The sequence below is a fragment of the Pseudophryne corroboree genome, chromosome 3 (genome assembly GCF_028390025.1).
Source record: "Pseudophryne corroboree isolate aPseCor3 chromosome 3, aPseCor3.hap2, whole genome shotgun sequence".
NCBI lineage: Eukaryota > Metazoa > Chordata > Amphibia > Anura > Myobatrachidae > Pseudophryne > Pseudophryne corroboree.
The window spans coordinates 684,629,138-684,649,825 of record NC_086446.1 but is presented as its reverse complement, the minus strand read 5'-3'; the positions used below and the strand labels follow the sequence as shown (position 1 = coordinate 684,649,825).

Sequence of the window (20,688 nt, the reverse complement as noted above, 5' to 3'; positions counted from 1 at the left end):
CCATGCGATCTGTCGCATGGTAATCACTTTGGCAGTTCAGGTGCGATTTCATCGCACCTGAACTGCTGGTGCGATGCCCCGTGATGTCGCGGGGTATCGCACAAGTGTATGTGCACCATAACTAGCAGTCCTGGGCAAACGATACAGTACAATACACATGATGTATCTTAAAGATAGATCTTAAGATCTGTGAGTGGGTACATCCAGGAACATGCTGTCATTGCAGCAGGGAAGATCAGAAGCTCCGACCAACAACCAGCAGGACTGCGCATCATGATCGTTCACAGGCAGTGAACGATCTGCACTATTATGAATGATTTGTAGTTCTGATCCGTCGGAAATGGCCAAATCGCTCAGAATATCGTCTAGTGCATGGGCACCTTTAGAGGAGAGAACGGACAAGTGAAGTTATAGCAACATTCACTATATCAGTATATTAGTAATTAGTATTTATGGAAACAGAATCTGATGTCAGATGAGAACCACTAATGGTAAAGCTACACAGCTCTAACTTGGAAATTGCATAATCTACAGAAGTCTGCCTCATCCAGTGCATTCCCCACCTGAGCTGCAAGACCATCGTCCTGGAAGATGGCACTGACTGGGACACAAGATACACTAATGCCATTTATTTGGCCATGGCTGAAAAACACCTATTAAAGTCAATGGTATCCGAAGCAGCAGAAGATCTGATCAGCTCTGCCGATAATGGGGCAGTTGTGAGGCATATTGCAGCTCTAAGAGACTTCATATACTACAATCAGCTCACTCCAACTGACTTCCGTGACATATGGAAACATCTACAGAGGGCAATGGTCTCCTTTGATAAAGATGCACGACAGGCTGCAAAGACTAGCAACACAATCACTAGGCAAGAAATGGCGGTGCCTGGGGACAATAACAGATCACAGAAGTAGGAAAGGGGCAGGCATACTAAAGAGAAGGGGGTAAGGGCGGGATGTACTGAAGGGAAAATGTGGTAAAACCCCAGTTTTCGTGGGTTTTACCGCATTTTCATATGTACTATAGCCTGGCTGCCGGGTTTTCAGCGCTGGGGATATTGTCATCTCTTTATGGTGATGCCCCATAGAAGCCTATGGGCTTCTTTAGCATCTGCTGCTCAGCGCCGCACCCGCCGCCCAGCGCCGCACCCACCGACCTCCCCTCAACTGTGTCCAGGCGGCATCCGTGCAGCGCCACGATCCCCCACTTCATCCTCCCCCGCAGCACAGTCATTTGTCCTTCCAACTGCAGGGGGGATGAGGAGGAGCCTGGGGACTCCCAGCACATGTCGCCTCCTGGGGCTGGGAGGTGATGGATCCCACAGAGACCCCCTGCAAACCTTTTTACAGGTATCGCTGGGGGCCTCTGTCATCGCTTTGCAATGTTAATCGCAAATGTTAGTACATATGCGATTAGCATTGCTGCGAGGGGCAGCGATGTATTTTAATACATCCCACCCTAATGGAGGGCGTGTTAGGAAGCGAGCCATCAGCAAGTTGACAAGGAGAAGAACAGATGTGTCAGGCTTCTAATTGGTGCAGTACCTCATTCTCACCAAAGGTGATGCTGACTGTTGTAACCTCATCCCTCTACCCCCTTACACCTGTGCTTTGGCTTCATAACCTGCTCTCCCAGCTATCAGTGTGATATATAGGATCTATTCCTGTCTCCTGCTACTGTTACCTGCTTGGCTCCCAGTTACTGACCCTGTGACTATGAACGTTGCTTGCTGCCTGCCTCTGACTGTGCCACTTTTCTGATGTCCACCTAACCCAGCCTTTGTGAATCTCATGGCCGGTCCCACGCCCGGATAAATGGGGATTCCATGGTGAAGAAAGGTTTGGCACCTCCTTCGCCATAAACATGGCTTAAATGCCTTTAAATAGGTCCTTCTACCTTTTATACGGAACCCAAAGTTTCAAGATGGCATAACTTCCCACCCTTTTACTCTTATGAGAGCGAGTGGCTTAGTAGCTGTTAAAGATTGACCAAATATCCCCACACAGATGGTTTCTGATGGGTCTGTTGCCCTCCTCTGTCCTAAATGTGCCCATTTAAATGCCACCCTTCTTCACAGCTTCCAGGAATGTTCTCTAGTGAGGAATTTTTGGGTACAAGTTAAAACGCATGCAGATTAGCATTTTATAAGTTTTATACCATTAACCCCAGGGTGGGCCATCTTTGGGGTATAACCACGTGATCAACTGGTGGCCACAGGCTGCTGTGAACTCTTCTTAGCTGTTCTTTCGGTGCTAAGAAAACAATTTTACAGACCTGAATACAGCCCTCTCCACCTATTTTTAAATTGCTGTTTCACATGTTCTGTATGGACTGGATGGACACTATAGGGGTAGATGTACTAAGCAGTGAAAAGAGTGGAGAAGTGAGACAGTGGAAAATGTGCCAATGGCAACCAATCAGCTGCTCTGTATAATGGGCAACTTCTCCACTGGCAACTTCTCCACTGGCTCACTTCTCCACTCCTTTCGCTGCTTTGTATATCTCCTCAGAGGTCTATCTAGAGAGGAGGAGACCTGTGTGCAGTCTCCGGGTATGGGCCCCCTCCTCTCCTGTCCCATAGCCTGCAGCAGCACTGTTAGCACTCTGTCTGAGCTCTAGAGACTCTGGTACAATGCCAGAGTCTACAGCACATGCGCAAGTCTCCGGAAAAATGGCGTGGGGCCATTTTTTCAGAGACCTGCACATGCGCTGCAGACTCGCGCTGTAGACTCTGGCACTGTGCCAGAGTCACACATATATAAAATACTGAACCATGGTCCTAAATGATCTTTCCTACTAAAAGGTGGATTTTGTATATTAGCTCTTATAAGTCACTTCCACAGAATAATGCACAGTCCTAGTGTTGATATACTTCCAGAAAATGACTGGTTAAATCACAATGTCCTGATGCATATGCTTTCTTTCCTTTGTGTATTAAATGGAGTTGAACAAGTGGTTATCCCAGCAGGTGCCTAATTAATTTTGCAGAGTTCTAGTGCACACACATTCTTTCATTTGTATGCGGACTAAATGATGGCTGAAAAAAAACTTTTTTTTCCCCACAAGAACCAGTTTACACATGAATTTTTAAAAGCACATATCTCTCTCTCTATGCTTTGAGTTGATATATACAAATATATATAAAAGTTCTCCTCAGCCCTGTATATAACCGTACACTACGCCTTCGTTTCAGCGGATCGTGCAGAGAGTACGGCGTTGCAATGTATCTTTACATCACATTGCCGTGTCACTTTGTTGCACCCTCATTAGGTTTGCACCCAGCGCTGGAGGGCTGCATTTGGGAAACATTGGTGTAAGTGATGGGTAGGATTTCAAAACACAAATATGGACGTCCTTGAGACAAGCCTAGAATCCAGCTGCAATTTACACAAGCTCCCACATGCGACTCGGGATATTGCCAGGTCTATCAAGCTGCAAATTTGCATCCGACCCTGGTAAAGAGTAGAAAGTTCCGGGTAGTTCACTTTCACACATACCAAATGCATGTGTGAAAGGAGTAACAGTTATTTTTTCTCTCCAAATATAACCCTTGGGAAACTGATAAGAGGACAGCAAGATGATATCTGCTTAATATGTAAAGTATTATCCCGGAATCTCGGCCTTGTAAGTTCAGACCAGCTGACAGGTGGGTATCGCTCTACGTGGTTGCAGATACCAGTAAATAGTAAAAAACATGCAGTCCGTGCTGGAAGGGTTACCCTCCTGGGCACATTTACTGCTGTGTCAAATACACATAATTGATTTAAGTGCATGGGAAACCAGAGGCAGTGCTGTTTGCTGACAGAATAGAAAGGTAATCAGTCTGCGTCTGCACACTAGCAGAAGCCAACGTCTCCCGTCACAAAACGCTGATTAACCCCTGCAATGCCGCATAGCCATAACAGAAATCATCAAACTCTGGCATTAAGAAATATCAGTCATCAAAAGTGTCATCTACACAAGTGAACTTGCCGAAACCTAAAAACCAGACGTCATCCTCCGCACATCCCCCAGACAGGTCACTGTGACTCATCCCCTGTTTGTTGTAAACTGAAACCACAACACACTCTCTCTCTCTCTCCCCGCCAATATAAAATACATTTCCTGACTAACAGCAATTGCAAAACCTGCATTCTGAATCGGATGCCACGCACGGAACTTGTCTTCTCTTTTACCAAACAATTCAGAATGTGCAACTATGCAAAAATCCCTGACTACATTTTTCATGTACAAAAACCTCTTGCCCAGAAAGTGGGGGTAAGATGATGCAATTTATGATGAATAATGATGTCCTTAGCCCTCCCCCCTCAGCGTAATGTCGTGAAACACAGGATTTTGCAAAAGGCCCACGCCGATACGATTCACCACAAGTCGCAGAATCACCGTTAGTCCTGCGCCTCTGAGATCTCCTGGAGGGGCGTAGCCAAAAGTTTGAGACAAATATACCTCATCATGTACTTCCACCAATAAAGCAAAGATCTTCCTTCGCCTTAGATATACAGGGGCAGATTTATTAAGCTCGGTGAAGTGATAAATTGGAAGGTGATAAAGGACCAGCTAGTCAGCTCCTGTCATTTTTCAAACCCAGCCTGTGACATGGCAGTTAGGATCTGATTGGCTGTTCCTTTATCACCTTCCACTTTATCACTTCACCGAGCTTAATAAATCTTCCCCACAATTAGATAATGAAACACACGGATAAGCAGCTCCTGTCAGTTAAATAGCATGGAAATTCCACCACATCAGATTTCAAAGGGGAAATAAAAACCTGCTACCTCAAGTTCTCCTTAGAAACATAGAATTTGACGACAGATAAGAACCACTTGGCCCATCCAGTCTGCCCCTTTTTTTTTCATTTAGGTAATCTCAACCCTTTTTGAACCTTAGTACTTCGTAAGGATATTCATATGCCTATCCCAAGCATGTTTAAATTGCTCTACAGTCTTAGGGGCCTATTTATCAAAATTATTTTTACTAAAATAATGTGAAAAAAGGGTGTTTTCTCACCCTTTTCATATTATTTTAGTTTCACCTAAATGTACTAAAGGGGAATTGTAGGAGAATTCTCAAAATTCTCCTCCAAACCCATATTTTCGCATTTTTTAAGTAAGCAGATCGCATTTCCCATAATTGTAATGGGAAATGTGATCTTGTCAAATTTATTAAGCTCCAATTGTAAAAAAAATTCGGAACCTCACCTAATGATATTAACGCCACTTCTGAGACGCGTTAACCAGGCTTTTGTGTGTCTGACTGCGATCAGGCTGTCCTTCAGCAAGAGAACTCAGCAGCTCCCTGCCCGCTCTCCCGCCACCCCTCCTGTTTGTGTTTATACAGGAATCGGCAGCAATCCTCCGTGCACAAGACAAGACACTACTGTTGTTAATGATGCTTTTATTAGAGTATGTAAATGTATTTGTTTAGGTTACTGTGTGTATGCTGCCTCTAGCATCGGGTGTAGTACGGGGCTTTCCTCCCTCTTCTCACTTGTCTCCATGCCACTTGCAGACTTTAGCGTCTTGTGTAGCTAGCATGGGGCTTCCCTCCCTCCTCTCATTCCTTCCCTCCCACTGTAGCGTTCAGTGTCGGGTGTAGCGGGGAGCTCTCTCCGGGAAACAGCGCTGCTCTCCTGTGTTGTGAAGCTGTGCATGGCCGTTCTAACAATGGCGCATGCGCGGTATCATACAGGGTAACGCAAATGCGAATGGAGCTGCCTTACAGATGCGAAAGGGATTCGCCAGGACAGGGCTGTAACGCAAGCTCTGTCCCGGCACCCGAATTGTAATACATTCCTGCAATACAGCAGTGTATTGCAATGCGAGTTTAAGCGTTAATAACACTTACTAATAGCACATAAATTGCGGATAATGATAAAAGTGCCCCTTAGCATCTACCACCTCTGATGGAAGGCTATTCCACTTTTCCAAAACCCTTTCTCTGAAGTAATTTTTCCTTGAATTTCCACTGAACGTACTTTCCTCCAGTTTCAGTGTATGTCCTCGAGTTCTAATACTTCTCTTCCTTTGAAGAATGTTTCCCTCCTGAACTTTGTAAAGACCTTTGGTGTATTTCAAAGTTTCTATCATGCCCCACCTTTCCCTTCTCTGCTCCAAACTATACATGTTTTAGCCTTTCCGGGTAAGTTTTGTGATGTAGGCCATGCACCATTTTAGTTGCCCTTCTTTGTACACTCTCTAATGTATTTATATCCTTCTGGAGATATGACCTCCAGAACTGGACACAGTATTCAAGATGCGGCCGTACCAATGATCTTTTTTTCCTGCTACCGATTCCTCTGGCTATGCAACCAAGCATCTGACTAACCTTCCTCATTGCTTTGTTGCATTGCTTTCCTGCCTTTAAGTCACTGAAATAGTGACTCCTAAATTCTTATTCTCCATCATTACCTTCACAACCTAATGAAGATACCATGTCTGCCGCTGCAATCCCACTCATCTGACTAACCCCTAAATAGCAATAAGAAATATCTGGTTTTCTCTCCTGGATCAAAGATTTGGAGCTCTAAAGACATCTGTGGAAAGAATTCCATCCCTAGCTTGGTGAATAATTGTAATGATGCAGATGGCATGGACATTGGTGGATGAGCTGAACAAGCTACTGTTCTAAACAAACACTCTATATGACGAGGTAGGAGACAGAAAACTCAACCAGATGCAAGAATGAAAGAGACACAGGCCTACCTGAAGCCATATTGCTATTAAAGCTCAGATATAATAGATCTATTGAGTAACATGTTTTCATGCCCTAGATTTGATATTCATTTAACAACCATTTGTTCACGTTTTTTATATTTCAACTTCACCTACACAATTTGTATTTTTATTTGTTGTCAGCAATTGGAGTTTTTTATTTTATTTTAATGCATAGCTAATAAATATTTTTAAATATAAATTTATTTTCTCAGTTCATATTTTGTAATATTATTTGTGTGACCCCGATAGGAACTTCTTTCAGGTTTGGGGGGACATTCTTTCTGTTTCCCTTCCCTTTGTTTTGCCACTTAAAACCATAAAAGGAAGACTCATTTTAACTCTTTATGGAATGACCGCAACAAGAACTGGGGGATGGATCTGCTGTAATAGCACATATGATAGTATTGGCCCAAAGAGACCAGTGAGAAGGGTCATTCTAAAGTACTCTTATAAAGTCAAATTAATGTAGGCACAAAAAAAATGTATGGAAGTCACACTCTTCTATTATTCTAGTGTTTAATAAGGTGAGTGTGCAGAGAATAACCACACATTTGCCAATCACTGTTTACGAAGACTACATTCTACTCAGCCAAGCTGGTAATAATGCACAATGGAAGAAATCCCTTCCTAGGTTCTTCAGCTTAAAGCAGATATTCACCTTTGTGACATTTTGAGAATTTGCATCACTTACTTCAGCATTTTACATCACTATGGGGGACATGTACTAAGCAGTGATAAAAGTGGAGAAGTGAGCCAGTGGATAAGTTGCCCATGACAACCAATCAGCTGCTCTGTATACTTTAATAGTATGCAAATTATAAATGTTACATTAATGCTGATTGGTTGTCATGGGGAATTTCTCCACTGGCTCACTTCTCCAATTTTATCACTGCTTAGTACATGCCCCAAAGTTACTACAACATTTTATATCACTTACAGACTTACCACAGCATTTTACATAACTTACAGACTTTGTTTGATATTTGGTTTTCCAGCCATACCATCGTAGTCAAATTATCTATCCTCCTTTTCCCAACATGGATAAAAACAGATGACACGGGAAATCGTCACTCACTGTGTCCACAGTAAGTACGCCAACACTTATGTACTGCTACTTAGAGCATTGTACTGTGCGGGTAGAAGTGGCATGTTTAAAGTTATGACAGCTGCACAGTTAAAATGCTCTAAATAGCGCGACAGTCATGTCAGGTTCCTGGTGCAGGCTTTTTCATGTCGACATACTCACTGTGAAAATAGTAACTGTTTACCTGTTGACCGCATCTATTAAAACAATTACCCAAGTATACAATTTGATTATGGTTTTAATTTTTTTAGATCACAAAGAAAAAAAGGTAAAAAAAATATATATAACTAGGTGATTCATCGCGCCCTACGGGCGCTCTTCACACCGTCGTTAGGGGCTACGTCCCGTTAACCCTTGCATGCCTTTGAACATACACAGGCCGGTAGATAACAGATCCAGAAATGCAGGGCAGTATAGAGGGCATACAGAAATGGGTTCCGGTTGAGAAAAGATAGAGAGGCGTAGGGGGGGAGAAAGGGAATGTACAGAAACGCTGTGCGATGGGTAAAGGATAGGGAGAGGCAGGGTGGTAGGAAGAGGATAAAGAGAGGGAAGGTGTTAGACAGAAAATAGCGTTGCAAGAGGCTATGACCCGTTAATACCTGCACGGGCTTCAGCTGTGCTATAATTGTTATTATATGGAGTATTACCTTCAAAAAAGTTTATGCTATTGGGTAAATATTGCAAGGGGGAAGGGCGTGCAATTGTCAAGGGGGCGTAGTCCTTTGTGAGGGCGTGAAGAGTGGCCGCAGGGCACAATGAATAACATAGTGTAGTATATACTGCTAGTGTATGCAGCACAGCTTATACACACAGTGGCCACAGGTATCAGAGCCGCGTATACACACAATGGACACAGGTAGCTGAGCCGCTTATACACACAATGGCCACAGGTAACGGAGCAGCGTATCCACACAGTGGCCAGAGGTAGCAGGGCAGCTTATACTTACAATACCCACAGGTAGCAGAGCCGCTTATACACACAATACCCACAAGTAGCAGAGCTGCTTATACACACAATACCCACAGGTAGCAGAGCCGCTTATACACACAGCGCCCACAGGTAGCAGCACAGCTTATACACACAGTGGCCACAAGTATCAGAGCCACGTATCCACACAGTGGCCAGAGGTAGCAGGACAGCTTATACACACAATACCCAACGGTAGCAGAGCCGCTTATACACACAGCGCCCACAGGTAGCAGAGCCGCTTATACACACAGTGCCCACAGGTAGCAGAGCCGCTTATACACACAGTGCCCACAGGTAGCAGAGACGCTTATACACACAGTGCCCACAGGTAGCAGAGACGTTTATACACAATGTGGCCACAGGTAGCAAAGCAGTTTATATACACACAATGACCACAGGTAGCAGTGGTGCTTATACACACAATGGCCCCCGGTAGCAGTGCCACTTCTACACACAATTCCCATAGGTAACAGAGGCGCTTATACACACAGTGGCCACAGGTAGCTGAGCCGCTTATACACACAACGGCCACAGGTAGCAGCACCACTTATACACACAATGGCCACTTTTAGCAGCACCGCTTATACACACAATGGCCACTGCTAGCAGTGTCACTTATACACACAATGGCCACAGGTAGCAGCACCACTTATACACACAATGGCCACAGGTAGCAGTGGCGCTTATACACACAATGGCCACAGGTAGCAGTGTTATTTATACACACAATGGCCACTGGTAGCAGAGCCACGTATACACACAGTGCCCACAGGTAGCAGCGCCACTTATACACAATGGCCACAGGTAGCAGTGTCGCTTAGACACATAATGGCCACAGTATTACTTTTTTTTATTAATCCAATGTCCACTGGAAGCAACTATACTCACAGAAGTTCAGTGTGTGGGGGGGTGTTTGGAAAGGGGGTGGGTTCAGTGAGGTGGAGGTGCCTATCCGTGCCGCTGATCACCCCGATTTAGGGAATCACTTGTAGCGGCTGCGGATGGTGTCCGAGGTGCTACGTGTGGTGGAGGGGTGGGTGCGGGAGGGGGTCCAGAGGTGTTGCGGGTGGTGGAGGGGTGGGTGCAGTGGCACGGATGGCGGAAAGGGTGCAGAGGTGCTGTGGGTGGAGGAGGGGTAGGTGTGGAGGGGGCGCGGATGGGGGAGGGGGTGTGGGTGGGGGAGGTGCGGGTGTGGAAGGGGAGTGTAGATGGTGTTGGTGGGGGAGGGGTGGGTGTAGGGGGCTGTGGATGAAGGAGGGGGTCTGGAGATGGTGTGCGTGGGGGAGGGGCGATGTAGTGGGGGGGTGTTTGTGGAGGTGGGGTTGCAGGGGGGTGAGGTTGGGTGATAGGTTCTAGAAGTGCTGCGGGTGGAGGAGGGGTGGCTGCAGGGGAGCCGTGGATGGGGCCTGGAGGTGCTGTTGGAGGTGGTCCAGAGGTGCTGCGGGTGGGGGAGGTGTGGTAGGTCCACAAATGGGGGAAGGTGTCTATAGATGATGTGGGTGGGGGAGGGGGCCGGAGGTGCTGTGGTTGGGGGAGTGGCGGCTGTGGGGGTGTGGTGGGGGTCCGGATGCGCTGCGGGCGGGCAGGGGAAGGGGCGGGGGGTGCTGCGGGTGGGGGAGGGGGCGGGAGTGCGGCGGGTGGGAGGGGGATGTGGTGGATGCTGTGGGTAGGAGGGGGGGCGTGTGCCGCGGATGTGGTGGATGCTGTTGGTGCCGCGGGTGGTGGAGGGTGCGGGGGTGTAGCGGGGGGGGGGGGGGGGGAGAGGTGGGTATTGGGGTGCGGGGGTGCCGCGGGTGGGGGAGGGGTGGTGGGTGCTGCGGGTGTGGGTGCTACGGGTGGCGGAGAGACGTGTTCCGCGGGTGGGGGGCGGATGTGGTAGACGCTGTGGGTGCCGCGGGTGGGAAAGGTGCGGGTGGGGTGGAGGGTGAGAGGTGGGTATGGGGGTGGGTTGGGGGAGGGTGGGGTGGAGGGTGCGGTGGTGTAGCGTGGGGAGAAGTGGGTATGGGGTGGGGGAGGTGCGTGTGGTGCGAGTGGGAGGGCAGATGTGGTGGATGCTGTGGGTGGCGGAGGTGCGGGTGGGGTGGAGGGTGTGGGTGCAACGGGTGGGGTAGGGGGCGGGAGTGCCGCGAGTGGGGGAGGGGCGGGGGGTTCTGCAGGTGTGGGTGCCGCGGGGCATGTGCCGCATGTTGTGGAGGCTGTGGGTGCCACGGGTCGGAGGGGGGTGGGAGCGGCAGGCAGAGGTCATCCACGCATTCTCCTCCGGACTGTGCGGCAGCTGAGCAGTCACCGGCTGCAGTGTCACCAGGGTGCAGGGAGTGTACAGGGAGGAGGGAAAGAGGGGACTGGGCGGAGATGGGGAGGGGACTGGGTAGGGATGGGTGGACCGAGGGAGGGGACTGTTCCTGGCCTGCATCCAGCCACCCAGATCTGTGCCCGTGACTCCGCCCAGCGTTAGAAATGCAGGCACAGAGTCACAGGGCTAATATATAGGAGATAAATGTTGAACTGAAAGAAGCCATGACAACCTCTAATTCCTCAATTAGTATAAATACAGTAACAATCAGGCTGTACGTCCTGGCTAGCGGAGGTAAAAAGACAAGATATAGGCTACTAACCAGCATCTAACCCCAGACTAACCCCCAACCTCCAAAACCAAATCTACAAATGTTGTCATGGAATCCTGAAGGTCTAAACACTTCTATTAATAGGGAAAAAGAAGGGGTTGGGTTTGGGTGACCGGTCAGCATGCTGACGGCGGGATACCGGCTTTTAGATGGCCAGCAGGGGAGGGGAAGGGGGCTCGGTGGCTCACTCTGCTCGCCACGGGTTCTATTCCCACACTATGGGTGTCGTGGACACCCAGGAGTGGTAATAGTCCCTGTTGGTCACCATGCCGACCGGCGGGCTATTCAGCATTCGGGATCCCGGCGTCACATAGCCGCATACCTAAAAAAAATTGAATACATGCGTAATGCCGCTAGACTGGATGCCGGCTGTCAGTATACCGACAGCTGCATCCTGAATCCCGGCAGCAGGCGCAGCAAGTCCCCTCGTGGGCTCACTGTGCTCGCCACGCTTTGGGCCCAGTGGCAAGCTTCACTCGCCACAGGTTATATTCCCACTCGGGTGGTGTTGTGGACCCCCCACCCGAGTGGGAATATTGGGCTTCGTTTTTGGTATTCTGACTGGCATCATTTGATCGGCTGTCGGGATTCTGACAGCCGGTATATTAACTGTATCCCATTAATAATAATAATAAAAGGTGCAGTTATACCATTCGGGGAAGCTGTAAATCACGCAATGGGACACAAAGGGTTATATTTACCAAACAGCTGACTAACAAAGTGCCTGACAGTAGTTTTACCTGCAGGAATTAAAACAGCAATCCTATTAAAAACAGGTGTGTTTGGCATGCAATAAATTTGCCATTTTAAATTTCGTGGGCAAAAATGCTGAAAATCGGCTTTGAAAAACAGCTGTTTAATAAATATTGTAAAGCCCCAAATATTAGATGAACTGGTAGAATCTCATCATAATATGGTATAAGAGGAGGAAGAAATGCTGGTATCTTATAACAACCCCTAATGCGAACCATACATCAGAGGTGTGAATTCCAGATGCCAATCAAAACTGCTAATTGGCAGACATTGATGAGCATAAGTCTGTCGGGGAATCAGGAATGGATCACAGATATATTTTGGTGATACTGAAAGAACATATATTACAGCTGATGACAAAGGGCCTAATTCAGACCTGGTTGCACGCAGGCTTTTTGTGCACTGCTGCGACCAGGTAATCACCGCCTACAGGGGAGGGAGTAATCGCTGTGCAGGAGTGCGGTCGACTGTGCAGTGAGCTGCACAAACAAAAGTTTGTGCAGTTCTGCACAGCCCAGGACTTACTCAGCCGCTGCGACGAATCGGGCCGATACTGACGTCAGGAATCCTCCTCTCGAATGGCTGGGCACGCCTGCGTTTTTCCGGACACTCCCTGAAAACGGTGAGTTGCCGCCCACGAATGCCTTCTTCCTGTCAATCTTCTTGTGATCGCCGAGGCGAACGCTTTCTTCGTTAGTTTTGTCGATCCCCATCGCCTGACGCGTCTGCGCATTGCGGTGCATGCGCTGTTCATACCCGATCGCACGGCTGCGAAAAAAGGCAGCGTGCGATCGGGTCTGAATGACCCCCATAGCCTAAGGAGGTTAACTTTTGTTAGATGCCAACCTTAAAAAAAAATAAACATGAAGGCGGCTTTATGATCTATATTTAGTTGACTGCGGATGAACAGTTGCGATGTTAAGCTATGCTTATCCTTGAGAACTATGGTACAGCGACATCACAGATTTCCCTGCACACCTCTATAGATAATGATAGATTAGTGGCCATGACACACTTTAGCTATGTTTTCATATCAGATGACGCAGAGAAAAGCCTACAACTACTAATAATAACTTATGGAGCCGCATATTGGCTAGATGACAGCCTAAACGCAGATGATCAGACAGTTTTCTTACCTAACACAAAAAAAAGATCTCATACATGTTCAAGACAAATGAAATCACTTTTACCACATTTCAGGCTTCATAATTAGCTCTGGGGAAAATTGTGGCCTTAGCCTTTTCTCTAGATGCAACAGAAAGATGGAACCGATATTTCCTCTATAAGTGGGCAACTGAAAGCATAAAATTCCTGGTTGTCATAAGCTATACATACTATAATGACCTTCTGAAAGCTAATATTCCCACAATAATAAGAAAATTGGAGACAGAAGTTAAAACCTGGAGATCTTTAAATTATTATTATACATTTATTTATTACCAGTTATTTATATAACGCACACAGAAAATATTCTGCCCATTAACATCAGTCCTGCCCAGTGGAGCTTACAATCTATGTTTCCTACCACCTGTGCACACACAGATACACATTAGGGTAATTTTTTTTTTTCTTTAATGCATCTTCTATAGGACAGGACCACCTAATTAAAATAACAATTACCTGTAACATGTACTTTACAGATACTACATATTATTTTCATTAGTAAAAGAGTCACCATTAACAAGCCAGTGCCATCTTCAGTTGGCGTAGCTATCAGAGATGAGCTCCAAAGAGCTATGTTTTTCAGAGATTGCTAGAAAGCCGCCATTTTGCCGTCCCTTACAGAGAACTATGGGGATGGTGGTACATTAGTGAACTCCCGAATTACCGGTAATCCCTTTGGCATTATAGCATTAATAGGCAGGATAATTCATTTTACAATAATCCTGCAGAAATATCTGTTTTTGATGTATTTATGGTTTAAATATCTTTCTCATACAGATCACTTTTACTGTATTGATGCAATAGTCTTCCTTACAGCTTGGTTTGCAGATATAAGCGGGCAGCTTTGCCTGTGTTCAGACAGCTTTGCCGGCAGCTTTGCCTGTGTGCCTGCAGCTTTGCTTGTGTGCTGGCAGATTTACCTGTGTGCTGGCAGCTTTACATGTAAGAACATAATACCACAAATGACTTAAAAAAATCAACTCAGCAATAAGCCAGTGATGATTATTTGCATATTGGACCTTATTCAGGTTTGTTAGCAAAAAAAGCACACTAACCGTGCTGCACTGGAAGTGGGGCAGATATAACATGTGCAGAGAGAGTTAGATTTGAGTGGGGTGTGTTCAACTTGAAATATAAATTGCAGTGTAAAAATAAAGCAGCCAGTATTTACCCTGCACAGAAACAAAATAACCCACCCAAATCTAACTCTCTCTGCACATGTTACATCTGCCCCACTTGCAGTGCAACATGGTTTTGCCCATTAGTGTGCTTTTTTGGTTTGCTAACAAACCTGAATAACCCCCATTGTACACTGTTAAAAAGTTACAGCAAAACAAACAGCAACACTCTATATTATTTATGCATCCAAAAAAACCAACATACATAATGAATGAATTCATGAAAAAAACAAACCCATGTACCAACAATACCTCCATAACTGTAGAACGCTTCCTTTTCTCTAACGCAGACAACAGTTCCTAGTATATCAACTTGTTTGATGGGATGGTTATTGTAGAAGAATATACCTATGACAAAAATTAGATTTACATTACAGATGTTAGTGTCGTTTTGTGCTTGCTCTTTCTCTCTATAATTTGATGGTAATAGGGTTATGTTAAAGCATTTGCCCCAAGACCACCAAAACATGGTCTTTACTCTAAAGGTGCATACACACTGGACGTTTTTGCCCAGTGTGCATACTGAGCGATGATGTGAACATCGCTGGCAGGAAAATAGCTCAGTGCATAAACACTGAGCAATTTTTACCCGGCCCAGTGATGTTCACGGGACTGTGGAAAGTGGTTTACTCGGCCGGTAAAACAGGCCGACGCCATCCGTCGGCCTGTTTTGCCGGCCGAGTAAACCACTTTCCACAGCGATGATGCGGGAGCGCACATGAGCGCTCACTGCTCGTCCACACACAGTAGATGCGACGGCATCTCACTTATGCGAACGCCTCTGCCTGATTGACAGGCAGAAGCATTTGCGGGGCGGGTGGGGGCGTCAATGCTGCGTTTAGGGGGCGGCATTGGGGGGAGTACGGTCAGGAACGTTTCCGCGGTGGATGCGTGACGTCACATGCAATTGGTGTAACCTGAAATATGGTGACCCGCTGTCTGCCTAAGCAACTAGGCTGCCTAGGCAGGGGGGAACACTTATTATGTGAGCGCTTTGCTGCTTCGCTGCTTAGCGAAGCGTTCGCATGTAAGCTGGCAGGGCGGCCTTGCCTGTGCTGGGCGGCCCCCCACATGTTAGTGTAATGAGTTGTAGTTGTGCGAATAGTCACACAACTACAACCTGGCTTGGACTGGCCCACAGGAGTACCGGGAAAACCACCGGCGGGCCCCACTGCCTGGGGCCCCACCTCCTGCACTAATGATCAGGTTCCAGACTGTGCACTTGAATTATACATCATACATATGTTACCTTATACTGTACTATGGTGTATTTTCTACAGTGCATTGCTGTTATTTATCTAGCACATTATCATGCATGCAGATGCTGAATTTACTGTATATATTTATGAAGTGGCCCAGATGTTGCACTCTCTAATGGTTAGTCAAACCAATGAGGTGGCAGGCCACACCCCTAACATGGGCCCCTACAACTGCATTCCCCCGGTGGGACCTACATGCCCCAGTCCGACACTGACTACAACTCATGCTGAATTAGGCCCACAATCCTATAGATGTACCAGGACCAGTAAAACAGTTGCCAATCATGTAAAAATAGAATTTTAATACCTACCGGTAAATCCTTTTCTCTTAGTCCGTAGGGGATGCTGGGGACACTTCAAAAACCATGGGGTATAGACGGGATCCGCAGGAGACATGGGCACTTTAAGACTTTGAAAGGGGTGTGAACTGGCTCCTCCATCTATGCCCCTCCTCCAGACTCCAGTTATAGGAACTGTGCCCAGGGAGACGGGCATTTCGAGGAAAGGATTTATTGTTAACTAAGGTGGGACATATACCAGCTCACACCTCAAACACGCCGTACAACATGGCATTTAACAGAAAACTCCAGCCAACGGCATGAACAACGTGAGCAACAGGCTGACATAACGTAACACAACCCGTGTGAAAACATAACGAACAACTGCAGATACATTCCGCACAGGGGGGGTCATTCCGAGTTGTTCGCTCGCTAGCTGCTTTTAGCAGCATTGCACACGCTAAGCCGCCGCCCTCTGGGAGTGTATCTTATCTTAGCAGAATTGCGAACGAAAGATTAGCAGAATTGCGAATAGAAATTTCTTAGCAGTTTCTGAGCAGCTCCAGACTTACTCAGCCATTGCGACCAGCTCAGTCCTTTTCGTTCCTGGTTTGACGTCACAAACACACCCAGTGTTTGCCCAACCACTCCCCCGTTTCTCCAGCCACTCCTGAGTTTTGCAACTCGAACGCCTGCGTTTTTCAGCACACTCCCATAAAACGGCCAGTTTCCGCCCAGAAACACCCACTTCCTGTCAATCACACTACGATCAGCGCAGCGATGAAAAAGCTTTGTTATGCCATGAGTAAAATACCTAACTTTTGTGTAAAATAACTAAGCGCATGCGCTCTGTGAACCTTGCGCATGCGCAGTAAGCGACTAATCGTAGTATAGCGAAAATCGGCAATGAGCGAACAACTCGGAATGACCCCCAGGGACGGGCGCCCAGCATCCTCTACGGACTAGAGGATGCTGGGGACACTTCAAGAACCATGGGGTTTATTCCAAAGCTCCAGAACGGGCGGGAGAGTGCGGATGACTCTGCAGCACAGATTGACCAAACAAGAGGTCCTCATCAGCCAGGGTATCAAACTTGTAAAATTTTGCAAAAGTGTTTGAACACGCCCAAGTAGCTGCTCGGCAGAGTTGTAATGCCGAGACTCCCCAGGCAGCCGCCCAGGATGAGCCCACCTTTCTGGTAGAGTGGGCCTTCACTGATTTTGGTAACAGCAATCCAGCCGTAGAATGAGCATGCTGAATCGTATTACAGATCCAGCGTGTAATAGCCTGCTTGGAAGCAGGCGTCCCAACCTTGTTGGCAGCATACAGGATAAACAGAGCTTCCTTTTCCTAAGTTGAGCCGTTCTGGCAACATAAATCTTTAAGGCCCTGACAACATCGAGAGATTTTGACTCCACGAAGGCGTCAGTAGCCACCGGTACCACAATAGGCTGGTTCATGTGGAACGATGAAACCACCTTCGGCAGAAATTGTTGACGAGTCCTCAACTCCGCCCTATCTTCATGGAAGATTAAATAAGGACTCTTGTGAGACAAAGCTGCTAACTTAGACACCCGCCTTGCGGATGCCAAGGCCAATAGCATGACCACTTTCCAAGTGAGAAATTTCAACTCTACCTTCTGTAAAGGTTCAAACCAATGTGACTGAAGGAAATGCAACACCACATTAAGATCCCATGGTGCCACTGGGGGCACAAATGGAGGTTGGATGTGCAAAACTCCTTTCACGAAAGTCTGACCTTCTGGAAGAGAGGCCAATTGTTTTTGAAAGAAAACCGGTAAGGCCGAAATTTGTACTTTAATCGAGCCTAACTTTAGGCCCGCATCCACACCTGTTTGCAGGAAATCAAGGAAACGCCCTAGCTGAAATTCTTCCGTAGGAGCCTTCTTGGATTCACACCAAGACACATATTTTCTCCAAATACGGTGATAATGTTTAGAAGTTACTCCTTTTCTAGCCTGAAGAAGTGTGGGAATGACTTCACTGGGAATACCCTTTCGGGCTAGGATCCGGCGTTCAACCGCCAAGCCGTCAAACATAGCCGCGGTAAGTCGTGATATACGCATGGCCCCTGCTGTAACAGATCCTCTCGTAGAGGAAGAGGCCAGGGATCTCTTATGAGTAATTCCTTAAGATCTGGATACCAAGCCCTCCTTGGCCAGTCCGGAACAATGAGGATCGCCTGAACTTTTGTTCTTCTTATGATCTTTAGCACCTCTGGAATGAGTGGAAGCGGAGGGAACACGTACACAGACTGAAACACCCATGGTGTCACCAGTGCGTCCACTGCTAATGCTTGAGGGTCCCTCGACCTGGAACAATATCTCTGAAGCTTCTTGTTGAGGCGAGACACCCTCATGTCTATTTGAGGAATTCCCCAAAGACTTGTCACTTCTGTGAAGACCTCTTGATGAAGACCCCACTCTCCTGGATGGAGATCGTGTCTGCTGAGGAAGTCTGCTTCCCAGTTGTCCACTCCTGGAATAAAGATTGCTGACAGAGCGCTTGTATGTCTTTCCGCCCAGCGGAGAACTTTTGCGGCCTCTGCCATTGCCGCCCTGCTCTTTGTTCCGCCCTGGTGGTTTATGTGCGCTACTGCTGTTATGTTGTCCGACTGTATTAGGACGGGCAGGTTGCGAAGAAGATGTTGCGCTTGAAGAAGGCCGTTGTAAATGGCCCTTAACTCCAGAATGTTTATGTGTAAACAAACTTCCTGGCTTGACCATTTTCCCTGGAAGGTTTCCCCCTGTGTGACTGCTCCCCAGCCTCGGAGACTCGCATCTGTGGTTACTAGGATCCAGTCCTGGATCCCGAAACTGCATCCCTCTAGGAGGTGAGAGCTGTGCAGCCACCACAGGAGTGAGATTCTGGTCTTGGAGGACAGGATTATTTTCCGGTGTATGTGCAGATGGGATCCGGACCACTTGTCCAATAGGTCCCACTGAAACACTCTGGCATGGAATCTGCCAAATTGAATGGCCTCGTAGGCCGCCACCATCTTCCCCAGCAATCGAGTGCATTGATGGAATGATACTCTCGCTGGTTTCAGAATTTGTTTGACCAAACTCTGAATTTCCAGAGCCTTCCCTTCTGGAAGAAATACTCTCTGTAATTCCGTGTCCAGAATCATTCCCAAAAACGACAGCCGTTTCGTCGGATTCAACTGTGACTTCGGCAAGTTTAGGAGCCAACCATGTTGCTGCAGAACTGTCAGGGAGAGCAAAATGTCCTGCTCCAGCTTGTCTCTGGATCTCGCCTTTTTCAGGAGATCATCAAAGTAAGGGATAATTGTGACTCCTTGTTTGCGAAGGAGAACCATCATTTCCACCATTACCTTGGTGAAAATCCTCGGAGCCGTGTACAGACCAAACGGCAACGTCTGAAATTGGTAATGACAATCCTGAATAGCAAACCTCAGGTAAGCCTGATGCGGAGGAGATATGGGGACGTGTAAGTAGGCATCCTTTATGTCGACCAACACCAAGAAATCCCCTTCCTCCAGACTGGAGATCACTGCTCGGAGAGATTCCATCTTGAATTTGAATTTTCTTAGGTAAAGATTGAGGCACTTCAGGTTCAGAATTGGTCTGACCGGGCCGTCCGGTTTCGGAACCACAAACAGGCTTGAATAGAAACCTTCTCCCTGATGTGACGGGGGAACCCTGATAATGACCTGATTTAGACACAACTTTTGTATTGCATCGCATACAACCTTCCTGTCCGGAAGAGAAGCTGGTAAGGCCGATTTGAAAAATTGGTGAGGGGGAACGTCTTGAAACTCCAGTTTGTACCCATGGGACACTATTTCTAAAACCCATGGGTCCAGGGCCTAACGAGCCCAGAATTGACTGAAGAGCTTGAGACGTGCCCCCACCGGTGCGGACTCCCGCAGGGGAGTCCCAACGTCATGCGGTGGATTTGGCAGAAGCCGGGGAGGACTTCTGCTCCTGGGAACCTGCCACGGCCGGAGATCTTTTACCCTTTCCTCTTCCCCTATTAGCAAGGAAGGAATAACCTCGGCGTTTTTTGTATTTATTTGGTCGAAAGGACTGCATCTGAAAATGGTGAGCTTTCTTTTGTTGTGGAGGAACATAAGGCAAAAATGACGACTTATCCGCAGTAGCCGTAGATACCAAATCAGTGAGACCCTCACCAAACAAGACACTACCCTTATCTGGGAGAGACTCCATAGCTTTCTTAGAGTCAGTATCAGCATTCCATTGATGAATCCACAATGCCCTCCTAGCTGAAATCGCCATGGCATTGGCTTTTGATCCCAAAATGCCTATATCTCTCGCCGCCTCCTTTAGGTAGGCTGCAGCGTCCTTGATATAACCCAGAGTTAACAGGATGCTATCCCTATCTAGGGTATCTTTATCAGATGACAAGTTCTCTGCCCACTTTTCAATAGCACTACTCACCCACGCAGATGTGATGGTTGGTCTGAGCAGTGTACCTGTGGTGACGTAAATGGATTTTAACGTATTTTCCGGTCTACGATCCGCAGGATTCTTAAGGGCTGCCGTGTCAGGAGACGGCAAAGCCACCTTTTTAGACAACCGTGATAGAGCCTTGTCCACAATTGAGGATGACTCCCACTTTTCTCTATCCCCAGAGGGAAACTGATACGCCACCTGA

At 47.2% G+C, this 20,688-nt stretch overlaps 1 protein-coding gene across 3 annotated transcripts in view; it reads right to left on the bottom strand.

Annotated features, from left to right (window-relative positions):
• STN1 (STN1 subunit of CST complex) overlaps window positions 1-20,688 on the bottom strand; it is a 240,032-nt gene that overhangs the window by 87,302 nt on the left and 132,042 nt on the right. For 2 of the 3 annotated variants that reach the window (XM_063961973.1, XM_063961974.1), the window contains exon 3: window positions 14,745-14,840. In XM_063961973.1, coding sequence (XP_063818043.1) covers window positions 14,745-14,840 — 96 coding nt within the window. Of the gene's footprint in view, window positions 1-3,975; window positions 4,056-14,744; window positions 14,841-20,688 lie in introns of those variants that run through there. The other variant, XM_063961975.1, reaches the window with a different exon arrangement.